General features: G+C 34.3%; 6 protein-coding genes across 6 annotated transcripts; 2 read left to right on the top strand and 4 right to left on the bottom strand.

The window, feature by feature from the left end:
• Positions 1 to 1,780: 1,780 nt before the first annotated feature.
• On the top strand, positions 1,781 to 4,469 carry LOC106353661 (patatin-like protein 3). Its single transcript, XM_013793441.3, has 7 exons — positions 1,781 to 2,014; positions 2,111 to 2,298; positions 2,388 to 2,574; positions 2,778 to 2,939; positions 3,061 to 3,363; positions 3,922 to 4,097; positions 4,208 to 4,469. Exons 1-7 carry the CDS (start codon positions 1,874 to 1,876, stop codon positions 4,272 to 4,274), a joined length of 1,224 nt encoding a protein of 407 aa, XP_013648895.3. The 5' UTR covers positions 1,781 to 1,873; the 3' UTR covers positions 4,275 to 4,469.
• LOC111215222 (methionine aminopeptidase 1D, chloroplastic/mitochondrial) lies at positions 4,348 to 6,249 on the bottom strand. The gene is made up of 8 exons (XM_022718609.2): positions 6,078 to 6,249; positions 5,890 to 5,959; positions 5,566 to 5,794; positions 5,207 to 5,410; positions 5,055 to 5,126; positions 4,904 to 4,983; positions 4,728 to 4,825; positions 4,348 to 4,657 (listed from the first exon to the last, which is right to left on the bottom strand). Exons 1-8 carry the CDS (start codon positions 6,184 to 6,186, stop codon positions 4,464 to 4,466), a joined length of 1,056 nt encoding a protein of 351 aa, XP_022574330.2. The 5' UTR covers positions 6,187 to 6,249; the 3' UTR covers positions 4,348 to 4,463.
• Positions 6,250 to 12,207: 5,958 nt separating this feature from the next.
• Positions 12,208 to 13,606, bottom strand: LOC111215196 (calcium-binding protein CML19). Its single transcript, XM_022718559.2, has 7 exons — positions 13,464 to 13,606; positions 13,230 to 13,359; positions 13,122 to 13,158; positions 13,008 to 13,035; positions 12,762 to 12,914; positions 12,563 to 12,665; positions 12,208 to 12,450 (listed from the first exon to the last, which is right to left on the bottom strand). The coding sequence occupies exons 1-7, from the start codon at positions 13,464 to 13,466 to the stop codon at positions 12,386 to 12,388; spliced, it is 519 nt and encodes a 172-aa protein (XP_022574280.2). The 5' UTR covers positions 13,467 to 13,606; the 3' UTR covers positions 12,208 to 12,385.
• Positions 13,607 to 13,723: 117 nt separating this feature from the next.
• On the bottom strand, positions 13,724 to 15,118 carry LOC111202026 (red chlorophyll catabolite reductase, chloroplastic). Its single transcript, XM_022694417.2, has 2 exons — positions 14,717 to 15,118; positions 13,724 to 14,487 (listed from the first exon to the last, which is right to left on the bottom strand). Exons 1-2 carry the CDS (start codon positions 15,065 to 15,067, stop codon positions 13,867 to 13,869), a joined length of 972 nt encoding a protein of 323 aa, XP_022550138.2. The 5' UTR covers positions 15,068 to 15,118; the 3' UTR covers positions 13,724 to 13,866.
• A 951-nt stretch (positions 15,119 to 16,069) lies between these two features.
• Positions 16,070 to 17,653, bottom strand: LOC111202027 (heat stress transcription factor B-1). The gene is made up of 2 exons (XM_022694418.2): positions 17,066 to 17,653; positions 16,070 to 16,922 (listed from the first exon to the last, which is right to left on the bottom strand). Exons 1-2 carry the CDS (start codon positions 17,273 to 17,275, stop codon positions 16,278 to 16,280), a joined length of 855 nt encoding a protein of 284 aa, XP_022550139.2. The 5' UTR covers positions 17,276 to 17,653; the 3' UTR covers positions 16,070 to 16,277.
• A 4,128-nt stretch (positions 17,654 to 21,781) lies between these two features.
• On the top strand, positions 21,782 to 25,051 carry LOC106438848 (CLK4-associating serine/arginine rich protein). The gene is made up of 13 exons (XM_048745027.1): positions 21,782 to 22,119; positions 22,186 to 22,224; positions 22,305 to 22,453; positions 22,565 to 22,640; positions 22,751 to 23,045; positions 23,143 to 23,252; positions 23,334 to 23,381; positions 23,462 to 23,656; positions 23,862 to 23,963; positions 24,037 to 24,173; positions 24,261 to 24,402; positions 24,603 to 24,749; positions 24,829 to 25,051. Exons 1-13 carry the CDS (start codon positions 21,923 to 21,925, stop codon positions 24,851 to 24,853), a joined length of 1,662 nt encoding a protein of 553 aa, XP_048600984.1. The 5' UTR covers positions 21,782 to 21,922; the 3' UTR covers positions 24,854 to 25,051.
• Positions 25,052 to 25,350: the final 299 nt, after the last annotated feature.

Genomic DNA, 25,350 nt, shown 5'->3' with positions numbered 1-25,350 from the left:
TTACCTAAAATTTATGCAAGCAAAAAATAATTTATGTTTTTCTTTACTAATTATCACCCTTGATATATGATATTTGTCTACGGAATAAGAAAATGATTAACATTCTCTTGTTTAATTATCTCTAAAATTTATTTCACCTTATCACTTGAAGACGTAGTAACAATGATTTCTCTGCAAAAAAAAACTAAAAAAAAATCAAACTTCATAACGGAAGATAATTAAATGCTGAGACTTAAAAGCTAAAACTTTATCACTTACTCTTTTGCTAAACAACTATTATCTGAACTCGTCTACATCACTAACCACGAATTTCCAAAAAGCCATGTATAACCTTCGCTTCATCTTCTCTAAAATCATTTTGTACACTTCAACAACGTTTTCAAGAGAAGAAAATCAAACTATACGAAAGATGAAAGCATCGGTTACTTTGTGGAAAAAATGGAACTGTTTGGAATGATTTTATAAGTTGATGTAACGTAAGAGGTGGGTACCGTGGTTGTAATGGTTGAGAGGCAGTTGACACAGTTTTTTCTTCTTTTCGTTATATGTAGAGTAAAATAAAAATAAACTGGTTTGTTTCAACTGTTTTTTTTTTAGTAATTTTTTTTTTTGAAAAATAAACTTGAATTATTGGTCAAGTGATTTATGCTTTTATTATACAAAAGATGCCGAAGAAAATACGGAAAATATATATATAAACCAACAAAGCTTAATTTTTTTGAGAAAAATAAGAAATATGTAGTTAATATTTAGACTAAAGAAAATAGTAACGGCAGAGAAAATTTTAAATATTTATTTATAGTTTTTTTAGTTTTTCCACGTGTCAGTTGTTTTTTAATTTTTTATAAGGATTTTCTACGTGTCAGATTTTGATTGGAGATCCGACTTGCGCTTTAGTATATAAAGGATATTTCTAAAAAATGATATATCCAATATGTTTCGAAAAATGATATATCCAATATTATCTCTAACTTGCAACTCTAGTTTTGGATTATATATAAACTTCATGAGGAAAAAGGATATTACGCATACATAAAAAGTTCATGACTAACCGTAACCATTCCAAATCCATAATTCAGGCAAATTTTATTGTTTCGTGTAGCAGTTACATTTGCCTGGAAAGTGTGGTTCTCGTTGTCTCTACACGTAAATGTTTTAATTGGACAATCTCATTACCCAGTTCTGCTATGTTCTATTGGTAAAATATCTCACATATAATTGTTTAAGATTAAGAACCCTGATTCAACCCTCAAACAAAACAAAAATAGGAAGTTCAGGATGTTAACCCAATTTTTTTAACATAAATTAAGCAAAGAGTTAAATTACCAGTATCACAATTTTGGAGCACTGAGGAATAAAAAGATCCCATAAAGATGAAATGTTCATAAATAGCGGATTATTATCTTCAGATATTTTTATAAATAAATCTTTTTGATATAGATATATATATATATGTGTGTGTGTGTGTGTGTGTGTGTGTGTCCAGGTGACTTTTGCTTATAATTTGTGTGAATGAATGTCGAATAACTGTTTTTATGGAAAAACAGTTGTCATTTAGTTTTTTCAATATAGAAGTATGTCCAAAACTTGACATGCTATAAAGTAACCATAAGTGTAAATTCCAAATCAAGAAATCTCCCAGTAGGTTCACACAAAAAATCCAACACTAAAGTGGCTTTAACATATACTACATCTCTTTCTATAAATATGGGTTTGTGTTTCACCCGTAACGGTAGTTCTAAGTGTTTCAACACATTTATAACCATCTCCGACTTGAAAACCGGACGAGAAGTTAACCACTTACCGAGAAGACATAATAAGCTTTGTTTTTAGATTATTAAAAACGAGGTTAGGAGACAGAAAAATAATAATCATGGCTTTCTCTTCAGAAAGAAGATTACGTTGTCTTTCTCCTTCCTACGGACAACATGTGACGATCCTTAGCATCGATGGTGGTGGAGTCCGTGGGATCATTCCCGGTATTGTCTTAGCTTACCTAGAATCACAACTCCAGGTTTATATCATATATGTCTACTTGAATCTAAATAAGTCTTGTTAGGATATCGTCTCAATTTCATAATGTAACAAAAATATTTAAATCCATACACAGGAATTGGACGGTGAGGAGGCAAGGCTTGTGGATTACTTTGATGTCATCTCCGGGACGAGCACTGGAGGTTTGATAGTGGCGATGTTGACCGCACCGGATAAAACTAACCGCAACCGCCCTTTGTTTGCGGCCAAAGAAATAGTCCCTTTTTATCGCAAACATTGCCCTAAAATCTTCCCACACCCGCGGTATGTGCCTTCTGCGTTTGCGTTTGATCTGATAACTCAAGAGTCTTGAGCAAACTGATAACAAAAATTTTAACTTCTAAAACGTACAGAGGGGCGTTTGCCTGGGCTCAAATCCTGGTGAGACTTGTACGAGGACCAAAGTACAACGGGAAATACTTAAGAGAAGTAATAGAAGATTTCTTGGGAGACACGAGACTGACTCAAACTTTGACAAACGTTGTCATACCTTGCTTTGACATCAAGAAACTCCAACCAGTTATCTTCTCTTCTTACCAGGTATACACCAACATCGATCCGTCTATGTGTATATGCACAGAGCTGATAATAAAATTTGAAGGCTATAAACAATTTAATAAAAAATTCTTTAAAAAAATTGAAGACATGTATTTATGTTAATTATTTTTAAAATTTTGGAAGTCTTAGACCAATATTTCACTTGCTTATACATCATTTTTATTGATTCAATGTTTCAAATATAGGCGGTGAGCCGTCGAGTTACTGACGCGAAAATATCAGATATATGCCTAAGTACATCAGCCGCACCAACTTATCTCCCGGCTCATCGGTTCACTAATGAAGACAATGAAGGAAACAAACATGAATATAACCTCATTGACGGTGGCATCGCTGCCAATAACCCGGTATAGACGATTAAGTTATATGACTTTTTTTTCTTTTTTTTTATAAGCAAAGTTATATGAGTTTCCAACCTAAAACCCTAATTATCTATTGGTCATGTTATGTTGTTTATACGTTTTGTAGACGCTGTGTGCGATTGCGGAAGTGACAAAGCAGATAGTGAAGAAGAATCCAGCAATGGGAGACATAAGCCCATTGGATTACACGAGGGTTGTGGTGATATCGCTTGGGACAGGTTCGATAAGGAATGAAGAGAAGTATGATGCGATAATGGCGTCAAAATGGGGACTGGTGAGTTGGATCTGTGCGGATGGTTCGAGTCCAATTATTGATTGTTACAATGAGGCCATTCAAGACATTGTTGATTACCAAAGCTGTGTCGTTTTTCAAGCTCTTCATTCCGAGACGAATTATTTACGTATCGATGTGAGTTTCTTCCCTTTTGCATGACAATTCTTTTCTTTCTTTTTTTTTCTGAGAGAGGGTTTTTGCATGACAATTCTTTCGATCTTGTTATAAAACTAGGATTTTAATAATCTATTTTAAAGAAAAAAAGTTGCAAGGAAATATTTAAATTACTAAAAACAATCAGTGTACAAGGCTTCTGTAGTATTAAAAACAACCTTAACAACCTTTTGTAGCTAATCTCTAATGAAATATACAAAACTTTTGTCGAAAATCATTGTTTTTACAATGAAAACTTTCAAAAATAGTTTTTGGTCATATAATAGTTAGAAGTTACCCAATTTAAATTTGAATTGTTCAAATTCAGACCTTCTTGGTTATATAATATGTTATCTAAACAAGTAAGTGCCAAGGAATAATGATGTAAAGGTTGGTCTATATGGTACTTACTTGTTCGAAAAACTAATCAAACAAATAAAATAATAATAACAAAAAAAATATTACCGTTAGTGAAAGGTCAATTTTATGGACCTAAAAATATAAAAATAATTTACATTTTATATACGTTTTCTATTACAGGACGATACGTTGAAGGGTGACATAGGATCAGTGGACATATCGACAGAAAAGAACATGGATGGTCTTGTTGAAGTTGGTAAAGCTTTACTGAAGAAAAATGTATCTCGTGTCAATCTCGAAACTGGCCATTACGAACCCATCTCTGATCACGTTACCAACGAAGAAGCTCTCAAAAGGTTCATTATTTCTTTTCTTTTAATATTATAAGAGAAACCAAGTTCACTACTTTATACAATTACAATGGTTTTAACTCGTAAAATACTGCTAATTAATTAATTAATTACAGGGTTGCAAAGATTCTGTCAGAAGAAAGGAAACTCAGAGAATCAAGATATCATAAACTCAAGACCTGATTTTATAATTGTACCCAAAAAACAATCTCTAAAACTCATTGTTTGTATCTTGTTTGTGTAATATTCACTTTACTTTGTGAGCAAAAGAATATTTGAATATATGAGTGTGATTTTCATACATACCATTTGGTTTTGTATTCCATCCAATAAAGATCAATCTGAGACAAACTTGGGAATCAATTTTTTTTCTCAACAGTCGGTGAGTATCTCAGCTCCATCTTTGGTTATAAGAATGGTATGCTCGAATTGCGCAGAGAGGCTTGCATCTTCTGTAACCACGGTCCAATTATCATCCCACATAATCGGTTTTCTGCTTCCTATGGTAAGCATGGGTTCAATAGTGAAGGTTTGGTTCAAAACCATACGTCCAGCTTCATTATTCCCTGCGAAGAAGATGCAAGTTTTAGAAAGAACGTGAATGGGGCCGCAAAGTGTTTTAAGGACAAAACTCACGGAAGTGTAGAACAACAGGATCAGCATGGAAGACACGTCCAACACCGTGGCCTACAAATTGTCTAACCACTCCATATTTATATTTATCTGCATGATCACTTTAACAAAGATTTGATTTGATGAGATACTCATTAATTAAAAATACTACTAATTGCTTAGAGAAATTAGTCTCTTACTGAATGATTTTGCCGATTTTCTTGTACTCAACACCAGGTCCACATATCGATATAGCTTTGTCAAGAGACTCTTTGGTCACCTACACCAACCACATTCCAAATATGAAAATCTCATCAAACTATATAGTAAAAACTTGAATTGGTTATATACCTGGACTAGCTTTTTAGCTTTCTCGTCGACATCTCCACAGAAGAAAGTAGCTGAAGTATCACCGTGGTAGCCCTGTAGAGTGTATAACACCAACAATAAGCATCGAGTAAACCTTACTTAACTTAACTAGTGACGAAGAAGAGAAAACTTACGTTCAAATAAACTGTGACATCAATGTTGATTATATCTCCATCCTCAAGCGGTCGTGAATCGGGGATTCCATGGCAAATGCATTCATTCACAGAAGTGCAGACACTCTTAGGGAAACCTCCATAGCCAAGCGGCGAAGGATAAGCTCCGTTCTCGATGATCATGTTGTGAACAGCCTCATCAATCTCATCTGTGGTCACACCGGGCTGTCAAACAGACCAAAAGAAACCGTAAACAGGGCCGGTCCTGAGATTTTGAAGATTTCAATTAAAAAAATTATTATTTTTTTTACAAATTTGGATGCTTTGCTTAGACATATGTTTTATGTAATTTTCTTCAAAAAAACTTAATATTTCATTACCTTAACCAAAGTCCCAGCGTATTCACGAACTCTAGCTGCGAGCCTCCCAGAAGCTCTCATCCTCTCTACACCGTCCTCGTCGTGAATCTCAAGTCCACTCGAGATTCCGGGGACTTTAAGAGACTCAACGTAAGGAGGTTTGGTTATGTGGGCAGGGACAGGGCGGCGAGGAGACACGTGTCCTGGCTTCAGACGTTTTCTCTTGCCATCAATCAGTTCATCAACGTTTCTTTAGACAAGCAGCAGCAGCAGCAACAAAGTTAACAACAAACAATACAGTCTCTCTATGCTATAAAACAGAGTTACACAAAGAAAGTACTGTACCTTGTATTAAAGAGAAGATTGGTTAATCCAGACAAGGTTCTTGACAATTGCATCGAAACATGCCTTCTCCCTGTAAAATAGCAATATGGGGGACTCGAAAGTTTTAATCTTTTGTATAATTAAAAAATCTGCTCAGCCAAATAGTAGTAGTAGTAGTAGAAGTATGAATAGAGAGATAGAGAAAGAACCTAAATGGAAGCGAAAGAGGTGGGGAAGAGGCTGCGTTGATACTAGAATAGAGTTGTTGCCGAGAAAGGAAGAGATGATTCTTGGTTGCAGAGTTTTCGCGGTCGCCATTTTGTTACTTCAAGGCGGAGGCGAGTTTGTTTTTTTTTCCGGTTCGCCGTATGTATCCCCCCCCCCCCCCCCCCTTACTCGAAGAAAACAAGCCAATAAAAATGGGCTTTTAATGGGCTTAGCTATCTTAGCCCAACAGTATTAAATTGGCTAAAAAGGGGGAAAAACTATATTTAGTTTGAAAAATAATAATTTTAATTTTGTATTAGTTCTTTTTTTTTTTTAGTTTCAAAGGTCACCCATAATAGATTTCAAAAAAAAAAAAAATCAGACCAACAAATTTCTTTAACCGTTATAAACTCAAAAATTCAATAATTGGGCGATTTCAAAGAAGTAAAAGTGAAAATGTGAAATCAAATATGCTTAATATGACATTCTTTTCTTTTTCTCTTTTGATTTATGATATGACTTCAATCAATTTGTTATATAAAATAGAAATTCGTTCATGATCGCAAGATTTTCCATGGGTCTAAACACTTATATTTACTACATATGGTTTCACTCCTCTTTAAATATTTGTAAGGAAAATGAGAACATTCCATTAACCATAAACATTATCAATATTTTTATACTCAGTGCCGGCTCTTGCATGAAGCCAATGAAGCACCCGCTTGCGGCCGCATGTTTTATTTTACATTCGGCCACATTTCATAAATATTTTCTTTAGCCTAGTTGTTAATTCTTGTCCACATTTTCATCAGAATAAGAGGTCGACACCCAGTGAAAACAATTCCTCCTTTGTTTTTTTTCTTTCTATTCTTTTTTTCTTAAAAAAGTGGTCACTTTTTTATTTTGCATCCACCCTCTCAAATTCTAGGACCGGCTCTGTTTATACTTACTGAATTGAAGCATTGCGCTTGAGTAAGATTGAAACCAACAATCTCCACACATAACATAAGCAATCAAGTGACCAATAAATCATCAATAATTTAACAAAATTACAACCTATTAATCAAAAATTTTAAAAAAAATATTCTATGCACAAAATTTATTGTTACCCTAATTTCAAAATCACAATTCTGAATCTACTATACTTTTCAATAAAATGATAACTTTCAAAAAATAGCATTTCTATAAACTTTATTTAAAAAATACAACCTATTAATAAAAAATTCTTGTTATTCTACTTTCAAAATCATAATCCCAAATCTTAAAATTTTCGCTATAAACATGATAACTTTTCCAAAAATATCATTTTAGAAAGATTATTTTAAAAGTAAAACTTATTGATCAAAAATTTTAAAAGCATACTCAACTATCAAAAAAAAATTGTGTTATGCTAATTTCTACATCGCAATCCCAAGTCTTTTATATGTCTCTATAAAAATGATAAATTTCCAAAAATAAAATTCTCAAAAGTTTATTTAAAAAATACAACTCATTGATAAAAAAACTAAAAGAATACTCATCTATCAACATTTTTTTTTGTTATCCTAATTTCCAAATCAAATTCTCAAATATACAATATTTCGGTAAAACATGATAACTTTCCAAAAATAACATTTTTAAAAATATTCTTTAAAAAATACAACCTATTGATCAAAAATTATATAAGCATACTCAACTATCAATAAAAAATCTTGTTATCCTAATTTCTAAATCGCAATACCAAATCTATTATATTTCTCTATAAAAATGATAACTTTTCAAAAATAGCATTTAAAAAAGTTTATTTAAAAAATACAACTCACTGATCATAAATCTAAAAGAATACTCATATATCAACAAAAATTCTTGGTTATCCTAATTTCTAAATCACAATCCCAGATATACTATATTTCTCTATAAAATGATAACTTTCCAAAAATAACATTTAAAAAAAAAATCTTTAAAAAATACAACGTATTGATAAAAACTTATAAAAAAAATACTCATCCTACATCTATCAACAAATATTCTTTATCTCCTAATTTCTAAATCACCATCCTAAATCTACAATATTTTGCTATAAAATGATAACTTTTCAAAAATAGCATTTTAAAAGTTTATTTAAAAAATACAACTTATTGATAAATAATTCTTAAATAATACGCTATCAAAAAATATTATTGTTATCCTAATTTCTAAATCACAATCCCAAATCTATTATATTATTCTATAAATGATATTTTCCCCAAAAAAAACATTTTTAAAACGTTTATTGAAAAAATACAACATATTGATCAAATATTCTTGTTATCCTAATTTTTCAATCACAATCTCAAATCTAAAATAGTTCGCTATAAAAATGATAACTTTCTAAAATAACATTTTTAAAAAGAAGTTCTTTAAAATATAACTTATTGATTAAAAACTCTTAAAGAATACATCTATCAACAACAAATTCTTGTTATTCTAATTTCTAAATCACAATCCAAAATCTACAATATTTCTCTATAAACATGATAACTTTCCAAAAATAGTATTTTTAAAAAGATTCTCTAAAAATACAACCTATTAATCGAAAATGCTAAAAAAATACTCATCTATCAACAAAAATTCTTGTTATCTTAATTTTTAAATGACAATCCAAAATCTACAATATTTTTCAACAAAAATGAATAACTCTTTGAAAATAGCATTTTTAAATGTTTATTTTTAAAATAGTATTTGTTGATTTAAAATTCTAAAAGAATACTCATCTACCAACAAAAATTCTTGTTATTCTAATTTCTAAATCACAATCATAAATCTACAATATTTCTCTATAAAATGATAACTTTCCAAAAATAACATTTTTAAAAACATTTATTTAAAAATACAACCTATTGATCAAAAATTCTAAAAAAATACTCATCTATCAACAAAAATTCTTGTTATCCTAATTACATGACTTAAACTCTGATGGTGTTGTGAAAGACCGTTTATTCATAAATATAATTAAAAAATCAAAGCAAAATAAGTAATTTAAAACTCTAAACCGACATTTAAACCAATGGTATCTTATGAATTTGCATGATTTTACTATCATTTGATGTATATAATTGATCATTTAAAATAGCATTAAGATATTATTAGGTTGCATTTCCATGAATAAGTCCATATTAGTTGTTGGAGATGCCATTTGGTGAGTCTGGACCATTTGGAGCTGATTCGAGAAAAAAAAGAGTGATTTTTGTCGAGAGACGAAATGGAGCTTAATGACTTCACAGCGGCCTAAACGCCATGCCACAAAGCCGCTGTGAAGCCAAGACGACATTACCTCAAAGAGTGGTAGCCGCAGAGTTGTTGTGTCATTTTCGTGTGAGCTGAGTCGGGATGACGCAACGGTCTACGAAGCCGCAACCATGGAATAATGAAGACAACAAAGATGAAGAGTTCCAGCGGCCTGTACCCGAGCGGCCAGACGACGCGTCAAAAGGCTGATGTGTGCCTTGCAAAGTCAACATTTGGAGTTTGACGAGACTCTTTTTACAGTTTTACCATTTGTGTTTTAAGCTACTATAAATACATTTTAGACCTAATTTTAAATCTTATCTTATTTTCTCTCTAAACACATTGATATTTTGGTGAAAGATTGAATCTATAATATTTTTTCTTTGTGTTTGTTGGATTAAACTTGCTTCTCAACATGATTTCTCTTAAATCAATCATGGGTTTAAGGTTAATCGTGAAGATTAGTGAATATACTCATTGAATATATATGTGTTAGGTAGATAGGGTGATTAGTAAAAAGTTAAGGTGTTTATTGTTAGATCTACTTGTTTCTATGCTTATTAAGTGTTCTTAATGCTTGATTTGATTTGATCACTTTCATCTTGATAATAAGTCATTTTATGCACCGAAAGTGTTTGTTAAAATGTTTGACTAAACTTGATATTGCTCTAGCTTGAATAACCAAAGAGATTTTATGTTAGGATTACTAGATGGTTAGTAGACTTGAACATAATGCATGCTTGAATGATTTGATCCAATGGAATTGATGTTTACTCATGATTGCATAAGGATCTCTCCCTTGGAAAATGATTGATTTTTATTGGTGTTCTAGACATATAGGAACTATGATTGCTTAAAGTTAACACCTTGACTTAGAAACTAATTTCCTTGCATCAATTATCTTAGCCCATGGGTTCTCCTTTGAACAATTGATTGAAAGCTTTAGATATTGTCTTGCTTAGTTCTTGAAAAGAAATCACTTCACTACCTTGATTGCATTTAGATTAAGCATTCTCTTTGCTTCATGATCACTTAGGATTGAATTGATATTTTTCTATACTACTTTGATACTTTGATCTAGGATTGAGCAATTAATCCTTATCAACCAACGAAGTGGTCCGGAAAATGGGATATAAAATGCAATTTAATAAGTTCATAAGTGTAATAATTATGTATGCCATATGTTAACGCCGCTATACTCACCTCAAAATAAAAATGATCAATCTCACGTCCCAAAATCTGTTTGGGCCACCACTGATTCATTGTTCTAACAATTTGTAGATATATATATACACACGTATAAATCTTACTAATCAATAAACATAATTAAACATAAATATATGTATAATTAATAGTTAAAAGAATAATAAAATACGTTTATTCGCTCGTATTACCAAAGAGGGATCTATCGGTTTTTGGTTAAGAGAGCATTTGTGAGTTCTTCTACGAGGCCTCCAAGTTGACAACTGGATGGACAATGTTGGAGTATGCTCCTCCTCCCTTTCCAACCTGTACGACAACTAGCTCAACCACTCATACATGATATTATTAGTTATTAAATTAATATATTTGAAATTTGAACAAAACAATTCAGACCAACAAATCTGTTTAACTGTTACAAACTGAAAAAAATCAAAATTTGGGCAAATAAAAAAAAGCAAAAAAAGTGAAATCAAATGTAACTAATATGGCATTATTTCCTTTTTTTCTCTTTTGGTTTATGATAGATTGAAATATGACTCCAATTAATGGACATATCAATTAAAAACTTATTTATAATCATGAGTTTTTTTTTGGGGAAGTTTACATTTACTACATTCAGCTTCAGTACTCTTTTAATCATTGTAAACAAAAGAAAACATTTCATGAATGATAAACATTATCAGTGATAACTCATAAACATTTGAAACCTTAAATTTAACTCATTCAATGTCATTTAACCAATGTGAATCCATTCTCATCTTTAGCTAAAGGATGAATAAAAAGAAAAAAATATTTATGCTAAATCTTCTATATTTCAAAGATGTGGCTTTGTGCACCATATCTATAAAGCTGTGTTTAAAAAGCGTCGCTTAGGCTAACTAAGACTAGAGGCAGCCTCCAAAGAAAAGGTTGTTGTTTTAAAAGACTTGAAATCAGACGAATTCAGGAACGCGGACGCTCCACCATGCTTCACACTTCCCCGCATGCTTCCTAATGTCGCCTTCCGCAAACAAAGGTAAACTATCTAGTTCTGAATTTATAGGTAATATATTTGCTTACCTTTAATGTTTCAAAAACTTAAAAACACGTTAATCTAAGCCAAAAACTAAAAACCCTAATTACATGACTTGAACTATGATGGTATACTTGAACACTATAGTTAAGATTTGTGTTACAAGTGTTGCTACTAAGCTTCAAGATCATGGAACCATGTTACAGTGTCAACCATATATACGTGTGTATAACCAAACCAATTTGATTTACGGATTGGTATCGTGGAACTTTGTTTATATTAGTTTATTGTTTACCTATTTATATGTTTTCTCAAATGATATTCAGCTTTTTGTTGGTATTAGCATGGTTTTATGATCATAAAATGGTGTTAACATGTTTAAGTATAAATGATGATGACTAACCTTATGTTCTTTGTGTAGGGACACCTCATGTCCGAAAGGCGACCTGAGGACAGCTTGTTTAGATAATTAAAACCACTTCCATAACCATAACAATGGAGTCTCAACTGCGACTTCAACAGACAGCTTGTTTAGGATTTTGATTACTCTTTTCTTGTCCAATGCATATGATTCCCTCTAAGCACCAAAATACATTTCTTATTGTTTTCGAGTTTATACAAAGAGATCATATAATGATGATGATTAATATTATATACATAGACATGGCGTAGAGGCAAAAAACAAATGTGAGACTTTGACATGTTCTCAATAATGGATGTAGTTACATAGTTACATTTTTTATTCGCGAAACACACTTCAAACTTCTTTATTTACGACAAATCATTTTTATTATATAATCGTAGTGATTGACTTAATATATTCCACAACCAATACTATTGTTATTACTTCTAGTAGCCGTAAGAAGTTCTCCTCATCATCTTCATGAACTCCTCCAAACTAACTTCTCCATCTTCTGTGTTGGTTAAGACAAAGACAAATTGTTGTTTAAGTGGGTTGCATTAATCACAAAAAAAAACTTAACTTGACTACAAATGACTACTTTGGAGAGACATGTTTTCACTTACTATCACGATCTGCTTCTTCGATCATTTCTTCTATTTCATTATCTGTGAAATTTTCTCCTAGCTCCTTCGCGATCTGCTTGATATCGTGAGGTGAAATCTTTCCCTAAAACATTTCACAACTTCTACAAGTCAAACATTACTCAAAACAAAAGAAATGAATAATAAATTAACTAGGAGAAAGATAGGTTTGGATTATAACATTGTTGTCGTGATCAATGATCTTAAATGCTTTAGACAATTCATCTTTAGAGTCTCGTTCTCCGAATTTTGTTGTCATCATATGCACAAACTCTTCGAAATCTATTGTTCCACTATTGTTTTTATCCACCTCTGCCATCAGTTCGTTTATTTGCTACACACATTCACAAGAAACATATACAACAAATAAATGGAATATATCATATATAGAAGAGTGAAAACTATAGTTTTTTCATAGAAAACAAACCTCATTAGTCATCTCAAACCCGAGAGACCTGTAAGCAGATGATGATAATCTTTCTTAGTGCTAACTAGAACTTGAAGAAATTTATATAATTAAGTAGAAAAAATTGTCACTGACCTCATAGCAACGTTGAGCTCGCGAGCATCGATGCTACCTACATGTGAAATGAAGGACTAAAATCACGTGCTTCTGATTTTGATTTGGGTAAACTGGTTTAATACGTACCTGAACCGTCTATGTCGAAGAGATCAAATATTTCTCTGATCTCTCTTCTCTTTTGATTGGTCAATCCATAAGTCTTCCCTTTAGTTTTAAGACCTCTTCTGAACTGTGCTGCTCCGGACGCGAAACTTGCCTGCCGTAAACAGAACCGATGAACAGAATAAGCAGAAGAATCTAAGCTGTTTCTGTATTTGAACGATGTGGAACTAAGGAACAATCAAGAAAAAAAACACTAACCATTTCTTGTGTGGGAATGAACAGGATGTGATATGATCAGACAAATATGAAGAAACTAAGATGTTTTTTTTTTGTAATTTGGTCTTGATGAGATAAAGATGACTAGACTTCTTGTCTGATTATTAGCTCTTTTGAAAGCGATTGGCTTAAAGACTTCAAATTTTGCACGTTTTTGTTCCTTTCACTAGTTTGTTTAATAACACGATATATTGGCGCTAAAAACAAAACCTTCGTTGGTGCGTATTTCTCTTCGAATCAGATACTCAAAACAAATAAAAATATTTTATAATATAACATTATCTAGAGGACATCGCGATTGTGTAAACGGGTCGATTTAGATTAGTAAACCAGAGACTGTAACATTTGTTTAACTAGTTTATTCGTACAGTGATACTGATGTAACCTAGAGAACTCCAAAAGCTTCTTTGATAGCGTGTATAACACGGGAAGAAACTTCATCTCCAAACATTCTAGGAAACTGTAAATCCAAATCTTCCTCTATGCTCTTCTTTCTGAAGCTTTTATCTCTTCTTTCCAACAAAAACTTCTCTTCTTCTCCCACCACTCTCTCCTCTCCTTCCTCCTCCTTCGCGCAACGCTCAAGCCAAACCTCAAGAACTTGCTTAGCAGTTGGACTCACATGCTCCCTCAAGATCTCCTCCAGCCTCTCCCCTTCGTCCGCGTCGATTTTAAGCATCGAAGCTGTGGGAGAGAAAGCAGAGCGGACAAAGAGAGACGGCGAGACGTAGGGTTTGATCTCGGGGAGCTTGAGGAGTGACTGGCGATGAGAATCAAGAGCAGTGTCTTGGTAATAGGTCTGGAGATAGTCAGGGTGACGAACTAAGTCTTTGCGATGAGGGAGGTCGAGGATGAGAACGAGCGACGTGGGACTGCTCTGTATGAGTTCGACCACGAAGTTTGGAGCTTCTGTTGAGGAGTTTAGGAATGCAGAGATGCTTGTTATGTTGAGAGACACTCCTGTCGGAATCTTGACGTGTATCCAACTTCCTATAACAAAATCAATCTGAAAAAAAAAAGACATTATTTTTTTTTGTAAAGGAAAATTAAATTAAAAAAAAAAGAGACATTATTACATGTTTCAGTTCATTACAAAACTGAACTCTGGTTCTGTCTGAATCATGCAACTGAAACTTTAAAACCAGCATGCAGAGCACATTAAGATTCTGTTCCTTAACCTAATCATGATTAACATCCAAATCTAAAACCCTAAAACAGAGAAACCGAAGCTATACCGGAGATGATTTCTCGCCGGATCTGATGTGAAGAGAAGCTTCGGCAGAACCGTTAGGGTTCTTGAAGTTCCGTACATCCGTTGGGAGGCTACAGGGAAGGAGTTGCGAGTGGAGGCGATCCTCCAACGTCGACATGAGATCAGCCATTAGCTCCCTGCGCGAGGGCGAGACGTAAGGAAACTCCATGAATTTCTGACGGAGGAGGAGATCGTTTTGATCCATGGACTGGAATTGAGCTTGGACTGTGAGTACTCTCTTTGAGAATCGTGACGGTTTTGATCGTATCGAAGGTAACGGCGAGAGAAACGGAGAAGAAGAGTAGAGGGGAGTGTTGCAAAATATCATCGCCATCTTTTATTATATGTGGCTGTGAGTAAAATATCAGCTTTCTTCTTTATATTACACACCTTTTTTAGAATTATTTACACTTTCTAAAAGTATAAAAAGATATTTTGTCAATTGTCATCTACAAAAACTAATTACATAATGAACAAAAAAATCTAAAAAGAGTGTTATCTTAAAGTAGAAAAAAAACTCAAGAAATATCATATATTAAACATCAAAATTTATTTTAAAAAATAATATAATAATCTATAAACAAAAAATCTATTTTAGACGTCAGAATACACTAAACCGAACCTGTTAAAATATATGCGTGTGTGAATTACAGAGAGCTAAACATAGAAAGATACTATGTTTTCTAATCCTTGAGAGCTAGTGCTTGCATGCTTGGTATTGATTTTCTACTAAATGATGTTCTAGTCTTGGCAGGACTTAAAAGCGGCTTAATTGGGCATCAACGAATATACTATTCAAATATTCCGTCTGAAAATATGTTTATTACGTAAGAAAATGGTTGAGGATTTATTAAGCGACAAAATTTTAGAATATATATATATATATTTTTTTAACGAATTTAGTTTAATTATAACTTAGTTGTTGTAGAGCTAGTTGAAATATTTTTCTTTTTAATTTAATCTCGTAGTATTCTTTTTGTTGGAATTTTTTATGCCTTGTGTTATGTAAGAGTTAGGTATTTCTCCAATTGCATTTTCTTCTAGACAATGTTGTCTTTGTTGTCGACTTTTCTAACAATTAATATGAAAATATTCGACGGGTTACGTAAAAACACGGAAACTACCTACTAATTGCAAGAGAAGTAGTCAAGTTCTATTCATTGAGGAGAAAATAAATAAATAAAATCTATTTTTTTGTCAATCCTCTTCCTCTTTGAAGTTTCAATGTGACCCTGGACCAAATCCAATCCCATGCTTTTACATTAGCTAGAGGTTTTTAAGAGCATAAAAATAAGTAGGTTGCTCAAAAAAAAAAAGAAGTAGATACACCCAATACTAAAAATCTGAAACGTGTCTTATTTTTTTTCAAACTTAATACACTAATAAAGTACATATTACATAAAAATCCATTTTAAACATAAAAATAAAACACTAATCTTCCTTACGGAAAATTATTAAAAATCATTAAAACTTCAGCTTTCTCTTTTTTTCTTTCGTCAATGACGTGTCACACGTTTGTATGAACAAGTATCTAGAAGTCTTTATCAGTTGCAGACTTTGCTGCTCTTCCACAACGGCGCGTGAAAGTCCACGTTCTTTACCTCCGTCATATGGGACCCACCCACCAAGAAATTCTTCTCATCCCGGCCCCTCTTCTTTCTCTCTCCTTTCACCCAAACCCCAAACAGTTTCAAACCTTCACCTACCACCCCCTTCTCTTCCTCCACGGCGGCTCCACCGTCTCCGCCGCAGCCTTCGCAGTCGCTCTCTTCCTCCTCCACCGCCGGTTTGAACTTCCTCCCTCCTTTGATCATCCGTTCGATCTGCTCCGGTCCCACTTTCATCTGCTCGGTCAAGAACGCCACGAGCTCGTCGCGCTGCCTCTTCGCCGCCGCCAGCTCCGAGCTCAAACTGCTGTTCTCTCTTTTCAGCTTCTCGTTCTCCCCGGATAAGTCAGCCACCATGTTCTCCACCGACCCCGGGTGCTTCGACCCTGGCGATGACGTGGAGCTAGAACCGTGATCATCGCCCGCCGAGTTTGACTCCGACGGCGAACCGACGACTATGCATTTCCCCGCCGCGGAGATCACCGACTTGCGCCGCCGTATCTCCGACAGCAGTTCCTCTTGTCCTCTCCGGAAGTTGTCGTTAGCAAACTCCCACTTGTCCGGTACTGTTTTCCGGAAACCCTATTAAAAATAAAATAAAAATTATTCATCAGCTTCTAGAAGCTTTTCTCACCAACTACCAATGAATGATTCATTTAACCAAAATGATTTAATAACACAACAAATGAAAATGACTTTTGATCATAATATCGTGTGTGACTCACGTAAGTGTTGAGCTGACGAATGAAGCTTGAGAAGTTGTTATGTTTGAAGTACTGAGGAAGAAGATCTTTAGCGAACTCAGCTGTTTTCCACACGACAAAAGCTGTTCCATCTTCGTTCCATGAAACGACGTCGTCTGTGCTCTGATCATCAACCAGCTGGTAAGTTTTGCTTAAAAACGGCGCCGGAACCGACCTTTGCGCCGCCATCATCACCGGCGAATTTTTTTAAAACTAAAGAAAATAATAAAAGATGCACTAAAAATAATCTAGACAGAAAGGAGATTGGAGAAAATGAAAAATCGGAGGAAAGATTCAGCAACTAAAGAGCAAGAGAGCAGTGAGAAATTCCCAGTCCCAGCAATAGAAGCCTGAGAGGAAGACACGAGAGCGGAGGAGATCGGAGTTTCGTTTGGTTTCTTCCATCTAACGGATTATCTGATGGAGGAGGAAGTTGGAGACTACGACCATACTTCGCCGGAGCTAAACCGTGAGGAAATAATACAAAACTAAACCAAAGTTAGAAGTGTATTTTTTTTTTCTAAAGTTTTTAGCAAACAAAACTGTTTTTAAGTGTATTTTCTTCGGGAGGGTGGTCAATTATATAACGCATAAAGCATTATAGATCCTAATGTGGGTCCTACCTATGTAAGAAAAAAATAAAAAGAGAAAACGGATGCTTGTTCTAGAAATTCTCAGAAACATCTTTAATTTTTTATATATCTCTTGATCAAAATGTTCATAAAGTCTTCTTTTGAGTCATGCTTTCATCTTATTTTCCTTTTCTCTCCCTTGAATAATTTTCCAGGAAATTATGCCATATGATACATCATTTTTTATATGTCATATATATGCTGACAAAAAAAACTAATGTGATATGTAATAGTTTTATACTGAAATTATGCATAATTTAGCCATTGCTAAAAATGTTTTTGCCAATTAAAATAAATATGCACACACAACAAACGAATATAATATGTATTCTAGAAAGTATAGAACTTCACAGATATGTAAAGTTTTTTTCAAATATGACGGGAGACGACATGATATTTTATTTTTAAAAACACGACTTTGTTTCTTTGCCTCTTTGTATTATTATTATTTTTTGAATATTTTAATGCGCCACCTAACACATTTTGGCTTCAATTCACATTTGGGTACCAATCAGCTTCATTTACCTTTTCTTTTTCATTTGTGTATCTTTAGACTAAACAATTCGGATAATATATTTTAACGTCTGGAGTCGTGATATTTACAAGTTATTAAACCCCATCGACATCTACGGTCTTCATTCTTGGATTTATTTCCAGCACCCTTGGCTTTTTATCTGCTTTATCATTGATGCCACGGCTAGATAATAATATTCATCAACGACGGTAAGTCTTACCTGTCGTGACAAATTTTAAGTTCTTATAAAATCATCGACATCTACGTCTCCATTATTCGATTCATTTCCACCACCACCTTTTGCCTTTAATCTTGTCAAGGACGATATATCTCACATAAAGGTATAATCTAGAGATAATTAGATAAAGCTAGAAGCTAGAGATAATTGCATGCACATGGTTGATTTAAAAAAAGTTTTATAATTTGCGCTAATTCGAGACTTGAATAGTTGGAGAAAAATGGCGCACGCTTGCATAACTATATTTTAAAAGCTGCTTCTAGACCTTCATGTATATTGGATCAAAAGATGATAATTTTTTTAGTCAAAAAAGGCGATAACAAATTTGTGAGAAAATGTCGATAGTTGCAACTTGCATGCATGTACATCTCCATTTGGACCTCAAAGTAACACATTGTTATTGATAATTCATAAAGGTAAAATTGATGATCACGATGAATGTAATAATGTATATGATCCCTCAATTCGGTTATTGATTTCAAGCCAGTTTTAAGCATATGTATGAATCCACTCGGGAAAGTATAGTATTGTGTGATCCCTTATTTTGGTGTAGCTCATCAATGATTTCCAGTTTTAACTAGAATCCACTTTGGTCAAACCATCTTCGAATTTCCAATGTTTTAGCATCTCTTCGTGTGTATGGCGCTAAAACAGGATTCGATTCAGTAGACTAATCTTTGAGAGTTTCACTACGGAAGCTCCACTTGTATACAAGAAAATCATAGGTAATGGCATTAATAAACGTGTTGGCAACTTTTTTTCTTCGTATTGATAGGCTTTTTTTTTTCTTTCTATACCCGAGTTGAAGTATATAGTTTTAGAATTTTACACTCTTTCACATTTCTTACAGCTAATGATTTATAAGCTTCTTTGTTTATTGAATTAAGTATTCTGTTCAGCCGTGACAATGCCAAAGACCATTTTTTCCACGCAGAAAAGTCGAATAGAAACAGCTTTGATTTTTGTAAAAAGTACTATAGTGTCCAGTTTGATAGTAAACATGAAAATTCTTAACATGTACTAAAACTTCCTCATCAAAAATTGACACAAAATTCTGTAATAACTTAAAGTTAACCATTCAGTATATGTTCTTACTAAGATACGTAACAGTTTATTTATTTAGTACATAAATGTTCCATTTCCATTTTATTTTACAAATAGTAGGTAATTTTTATAATTTTTCTACTATTCTGATTTTCTATCAAGATATACAAATACGAAGTCCCGAACCATTAGAATATAAATTATGATTTCATATTAGAATTGTTAAATATATAGCTAATAATTATAATTAACTGAGTTTATTTCCGGAATTATCTTTAATGCATAGTTGTGGATGCGCAGAAAAAAAATTAACGACGTAATTTAATTTAATTTGCATTATAAATTTTGGAATTGCAGAATTTTTGAACCAAGAACATAAACATGCTTATTTTGCAACTGATAAAACAAATCTTGAACCATTGAGCCAACTATTGGGTTGTGTCCTTAATGTTAAGCAGCTTTTTTGGTAGTTGTGGACCATTTTGTTTGGTTCATCTATGGAAAGTTCGAACTCATTTCTAGGTTGTGTGAAATGAGAGAAAATGACCACTTGAGCAAATCAATTGAAGTCAGAGGCGAATGTTGTACAACAGTGAAAGATAATTGAAAATACGGCGAGAATTATTGACACGTATGTGGAAACGTCGATTTGAAACGTAACTCTATTATTATCCACGAATCTTTTTGATGGAACTTGGAAGATGAGTCTGGTTGTTATATAATTGCGTTTGTTGAGCATTAGAATGTTTGAGTTCCACTACTTCCATCATAGCTTTTGAACTGTGCTTTTCCATATTCTCTCATCTTAGCTTTTGAGTCGACAAAAACTGTTCATGATCACATCCAAAATGCGATAGCTAATGTATTTTATGTTTTCAAAAAGAAAACTTACATGAGTCATCAACAATACTTGAAAAGAATCGTATCAATAAATTCATTTGGGGTTACAGAAACAAATATATACTGAATTAAATTTTAATACTTCATCCGTTGAATTTGCATATCCAAAGACATGCTGCTGTTGCATATCTTTAAACAAAATATGCGTCGGTCTATCTTAAGCTGCATCTTTAGCATTTCTTTATGATCTAATAGCCCATTGTCAACTCAGAGGTCCCACTTGGACCAGTGTTTTGCCTTCATAAACACCTACCTGTATGCCATGTAGTATTGGACACTAGTTCATGTTAGTAGTAGTTTGCTGTCTTTGATACCAAATTTGGATTTGGTTTCCTCTATTTCAGCCAAACTTCTGCATATCTCTTTAGCCTGGAGAGGACTCACTTGGATTTGTTCTCGTTTTTCTATCTCTCTTATTCCATGAGAAGACATTTATATTTCGCATATGCTACTGATGTATATTAAATATCCAAATCACTATAGTTGATCTGAAGGAAAAAAAACTCTAAACCGACATTTAAACCAACAAAGTGGTCCAAGAAATGAGATATAAAATGCAATTTGATAAGTTCATCAATGTAATAATTATGTATGCCATATGTTAACGTCATACGTTGCCACTGAACTCACCTCAAATAAAAGTGATCAATCACACGTCCCAAAATCTGTTTGGGCCACCACTGATTTATTGTTCTCCAATTTGTAGTTATATACACAAAAATCATACTAAGCAATACACATAATTAAACATAAATGCATGTACATCGTAATAATACTTAAAAGAATAAAACACGTTTATTCGTGATATCTCTCTTTCAAGTTTCAACAACCGATTAAGCAAAATAACATTTTCTCTTCAGAACTTTTAAACAAAACATGTCTCTTTTTTTTTTCCTGAGCAACGAAAACTTATTTGGTTAGATAATTTATTGCTAAAATTTTGAGGTTTGGTGTCCACTCATATTAGTATTCGATTTTGATTCCTTTTAAAAATTAAATTATCTTCGTCTAGGCAGGTTAGACTTATAGATTTCAGCCTAATGGTTCAAATAATGAGATGTAACAGATCTATTTTCTGGTACTAATCAAAGGTATTTTAAATTCTGATCATGCAGTATAGTAATGATTTAATGTGTTCTTTCTAACACTGACCGGATCGATAGGATAAATAAAGAAAAATAAAACTTACTTCTCTGATTCTCTCATTCATATCATCCGGCTTTCACTCAAGGGGCCCATTTAAAAAGAAAGGCACCGGCCCACCTCAATTTGTCCCCCCTTTTTTTTTCTCCTCTCGACACCCTTAAGAAAACAAAAAAACTCAGAACCAGTAAAAACCTCTGAGACAGCCAGAAGGTTTCCGCGACTTATATCATCTTTATTCACCTATCAGCATCGAACGGTTCATATTATTCCAACAAAGTCATCGGCAAATAAAACAATAATCTTCGCCTGAGAAAACGTTTCCCCAATCGGAGAATCTAATTAGGGTTCCTGAGAGCTTCTTCAAGATGTGGCACGAAGCGCGACGATCGGAGAAGAAGGTGCACGACATGATGGACGCGGCTCGGAAACGAGCTCAGCGTCGAGCTATCTTCTTAGCCAAACGCCGCGGAGATCCCATCCAATCGATCCAAGCCGTTGGATCCCGCTACAAAATCTTCCGCGACGACGGTCTCTACCAAGCCACCGAGGATCAACAGGGCCTGTAAATAAACTAACTCTCATCCTTCGATTTTTCGAATTGGTTTCTCAATTGACTTTGTTGAATCAGGATACCGTGGAACGGGAAGCAGGATGTTATGATCGATAGGTATTGGATTAGTTCTTAGCTGTTTGATCGATTTCGATTTCGATTGAATCGTTTGTTGATAGTGTAGTTGTAATGTGCAGATTCGATGGACGTGCTATGCTTGATTTTGTGAGGGAGGCTGGTTCGAGAAGCATGCGGCTGCATAAGAAGTCGGAGGAGGAGGAGGAAGTTGAGGAGTTTGTTAATTTTGAGCGTTATCGGGATTTAATTAAGCATCGCCGTAGAGGATGTCGGTACCTTCTTCCTCTACATTCTCTTCAAAGTTGTTTTTAATTCAAGGAAAAATCTTGAGTACAGTTGAGATAAGAGTCAGTGGGATAATGCTGAGTACTGTGAACAGTTTCTGATGGAGAGGGTTTGCAACACGTTAATCAAGAGCTTGAGGCTAAACTTGCTGCACCCTTCCTTGGAACAAGGTGCGTTTTCAACTTTAATCTTCAAGATTTTGATTACGAACTAAAAGCTCGAGTCTTTTGATCATTATTGATCTTCTAGTTAATGTGAACATCTTTTTTTTGTTCCTTAGACCACAACAAGCGCAAGCACCTGCAAACAAAGGCACGTATTCACAGGTTGGGTTTTCATATGGTGGAAACGGGAAAGAGGCATCTTTGGATGCGGGAGAAGATGATGATGAGGAGGAGGATGATGATGAGGATGAGGAGGAAGATTTTGATAGTAATGACAGCGAAGATGAAGGAATGGAAGCAATTGCGAAACAGTTTGGGGTGAAGCGGTATGGGTGGCTTGTTTATATGGATAAGAAGGCAAAGGAGGAGGAGAAAAGGCAAAAGGAACTTATCAAAGGCGATCCTTCTGTTGTAAGTTGCAAGACCCATTTTGATTTGTGAAGTTTATGGCTTCCTTTTATTTTTGCTTATCTAACGTGGATGAAATCAAAATTTTATGAAAATGTAGAAGAAGCTAAGTCGAAAGGAAAGAAGAAAGGTTTCTAGAATAGAGAGGGATAGAGAAAGAGAAACTTCAAGGAGTTTTGGAAGGCACATGATTCAGCATGATCCCTACAGGTAAGACAGTGCCTCAGTTACATAAGAAGCAAAAGTCCGTGGATTTTTCAGCTCACTGACATGGTGCTTCTCTATTCACAGGGAGTCTCGAAGGAGTCCTACTTATGAGGCTTATCCGCGCTCAAGAAGGTTTTTCCCTTACTAACCTGTTCTTATGTCATACAATCTATGGAAAGTGATTGCTTATCTCTTATTGCTTCTGTTCACAGATCAAGATCCAGATCCCGGTCATATTCTCCGTCATACTCAAGGCGGAATGGTCATGGAGACGACTCTGGCGAAATTAGCAAGCCAAAAATCGAGTATATTACAGAATTTGGAGGCTCAGGAGACGTGGCAAGTCCAAAGTTTGGAGGATATTCTCCACCGCGTTCACCACCATCTCAAACTGACCTATTCAACCGGTCGGAGCACTCAACCTCTAGTTCTTGCAAAGATAGCCACTTACTCCCCATTTATTGTTCGAGGAAACGTTTGTTGTGTATATTAGCACTAGATTTTGGTTACCTGTGACATCAAGGGAGAGACAGAAGCTTGCTTTCTGGAACCCCTTTTATACTCTGACTGAATCTATGGAGTAGGAAATTATAATTTTGTATTTCCCTGCAGACCATCGTCAGGACATATTCTTGAGGCGCTGCATGTTGACCCTGCATCTGGTGTATCGCTTGAGAAAGACAAGATTGTTAAACTACCTAAACCGTCAGTGAGGTATTGTCATGATTGCGTATATCAAGTTTATTTTGGTGGCATCTGTCTCATCCTTTAGCTTTTGTATTTACAGTACTTCCTCAGCACTAGCGAAGCTTTCAAAAGCAGGTACCTCCTTGGGAGGATCTTCGAAGCAAACGCCAGCGGAGAAGAAAGAAACTCCGCAAGAACGACTGAAGAGAATCATGAACAAACAGCTAACGCAACAGAGTAAGAACTTAAAGTGTTCTTTTGCATATAAGTTCACTCCCATTTGCTATTAGAAACTGAGATGGTGGATGGATCATATGTGTACAGTTAAGAAGGACACTGCAACGGAGACTGCTAAAAAACGAGAACAAGAGAAGCAAAGGCTGGAGAAACTAGCGGAAACAAGCCGGTTAAGTCGGAGTAGACATCGCAGCCGTAGTAGGAGTTATAGTCGATCACCACCACCGAGGTTGTTAATAAAGTTATCATTTTGTGCTTCGTGATTAGAGTGGGGATTTATGAAGATGACAAGGAAGTCAGAAGACTTTTTCGGTTCTTAAAAGCTCTGACTGGATCTGCTCTCTATCGAGACACTCACCTACACAGATTTCATCATGTCCTCCTTCCAATTTGGTTTTCTTTAACTTGTAAACATGTTTTTGTTTGCAGAAGACACAGACGACGCAGAAGTAGAAGCCGAAGCAGGAGATCCCGCAGGCACAGTTCAAGATCACGGTCTAGGTCCCCGTCTAGGTCACCATCACGCTCTCCTAAACGCTCGCGCAGACGCTCTTCCTCGTATTCAAGGTCTCCGAGGTAAGAAGCAAATGCAAGCTTTACATGTTTGAACAAAATGGTTGCTTTGCCTCGTTTAACATAGTTGAGTATCTTGCAGGCGAAGAAGCAGGACAAGGCACTGAACTATGAAGGGAAACAGATGAAGAGGATTATTGAAGCCAAAAGACTATATGTTTGCCTCTTGTCCTATATTTTTATATATTTGTTATGTGTGTTTTCTTGTTTTCTTACTTTTCTATCCTGAATAAAGTTCGACTGCGACATTGTGTCATACTATAGCTGTTTTGCATCAATGGTAGCAAACAAGAATTAAGCTTTCAGATGGTTTGTTTTGGTAGTTTATCAGATGTTGAAACTAAAAGCTTAATTTTAGTAAATGAATAAAGATATAAAGCTTGTTTTAGTCAATGGATGTAAAGGTAATAATACATCAGCTATAATTGTTACAAATCTACAATAATAAAGTTTTGAACATTGATTGATATTTTTGTCAATCATTTAATTTAATTATTATGTAGTCAAAAATGTGTTAGTTGAAATCTCTCTTTCTCTGTGTTTCTTTCAATACGGATATGATATTCTTATAATGGTTTGAAATTTGAATGAAGGAAAAACAAAG

This window comes from Brassica napus, chromosome C1 (assembly GCF_020379485.1).
Source record: "Brassica napus cultivar Da-Ae chromosome C1, Da-Ae, whole genome shotgun sequence".
Classification (NCBI taxonomy): domain Eukaryota; kingdom Viridiplantae; phylum Streptophyta; class Magnoliopsida; order Brassicales; family Brassicaceae; genus Brassica; species Brassica napus.
Note: the sequence above shows the minus strand (reverse complement) of the source record. Positions and strands in the feature narration are given on the sequence as shown.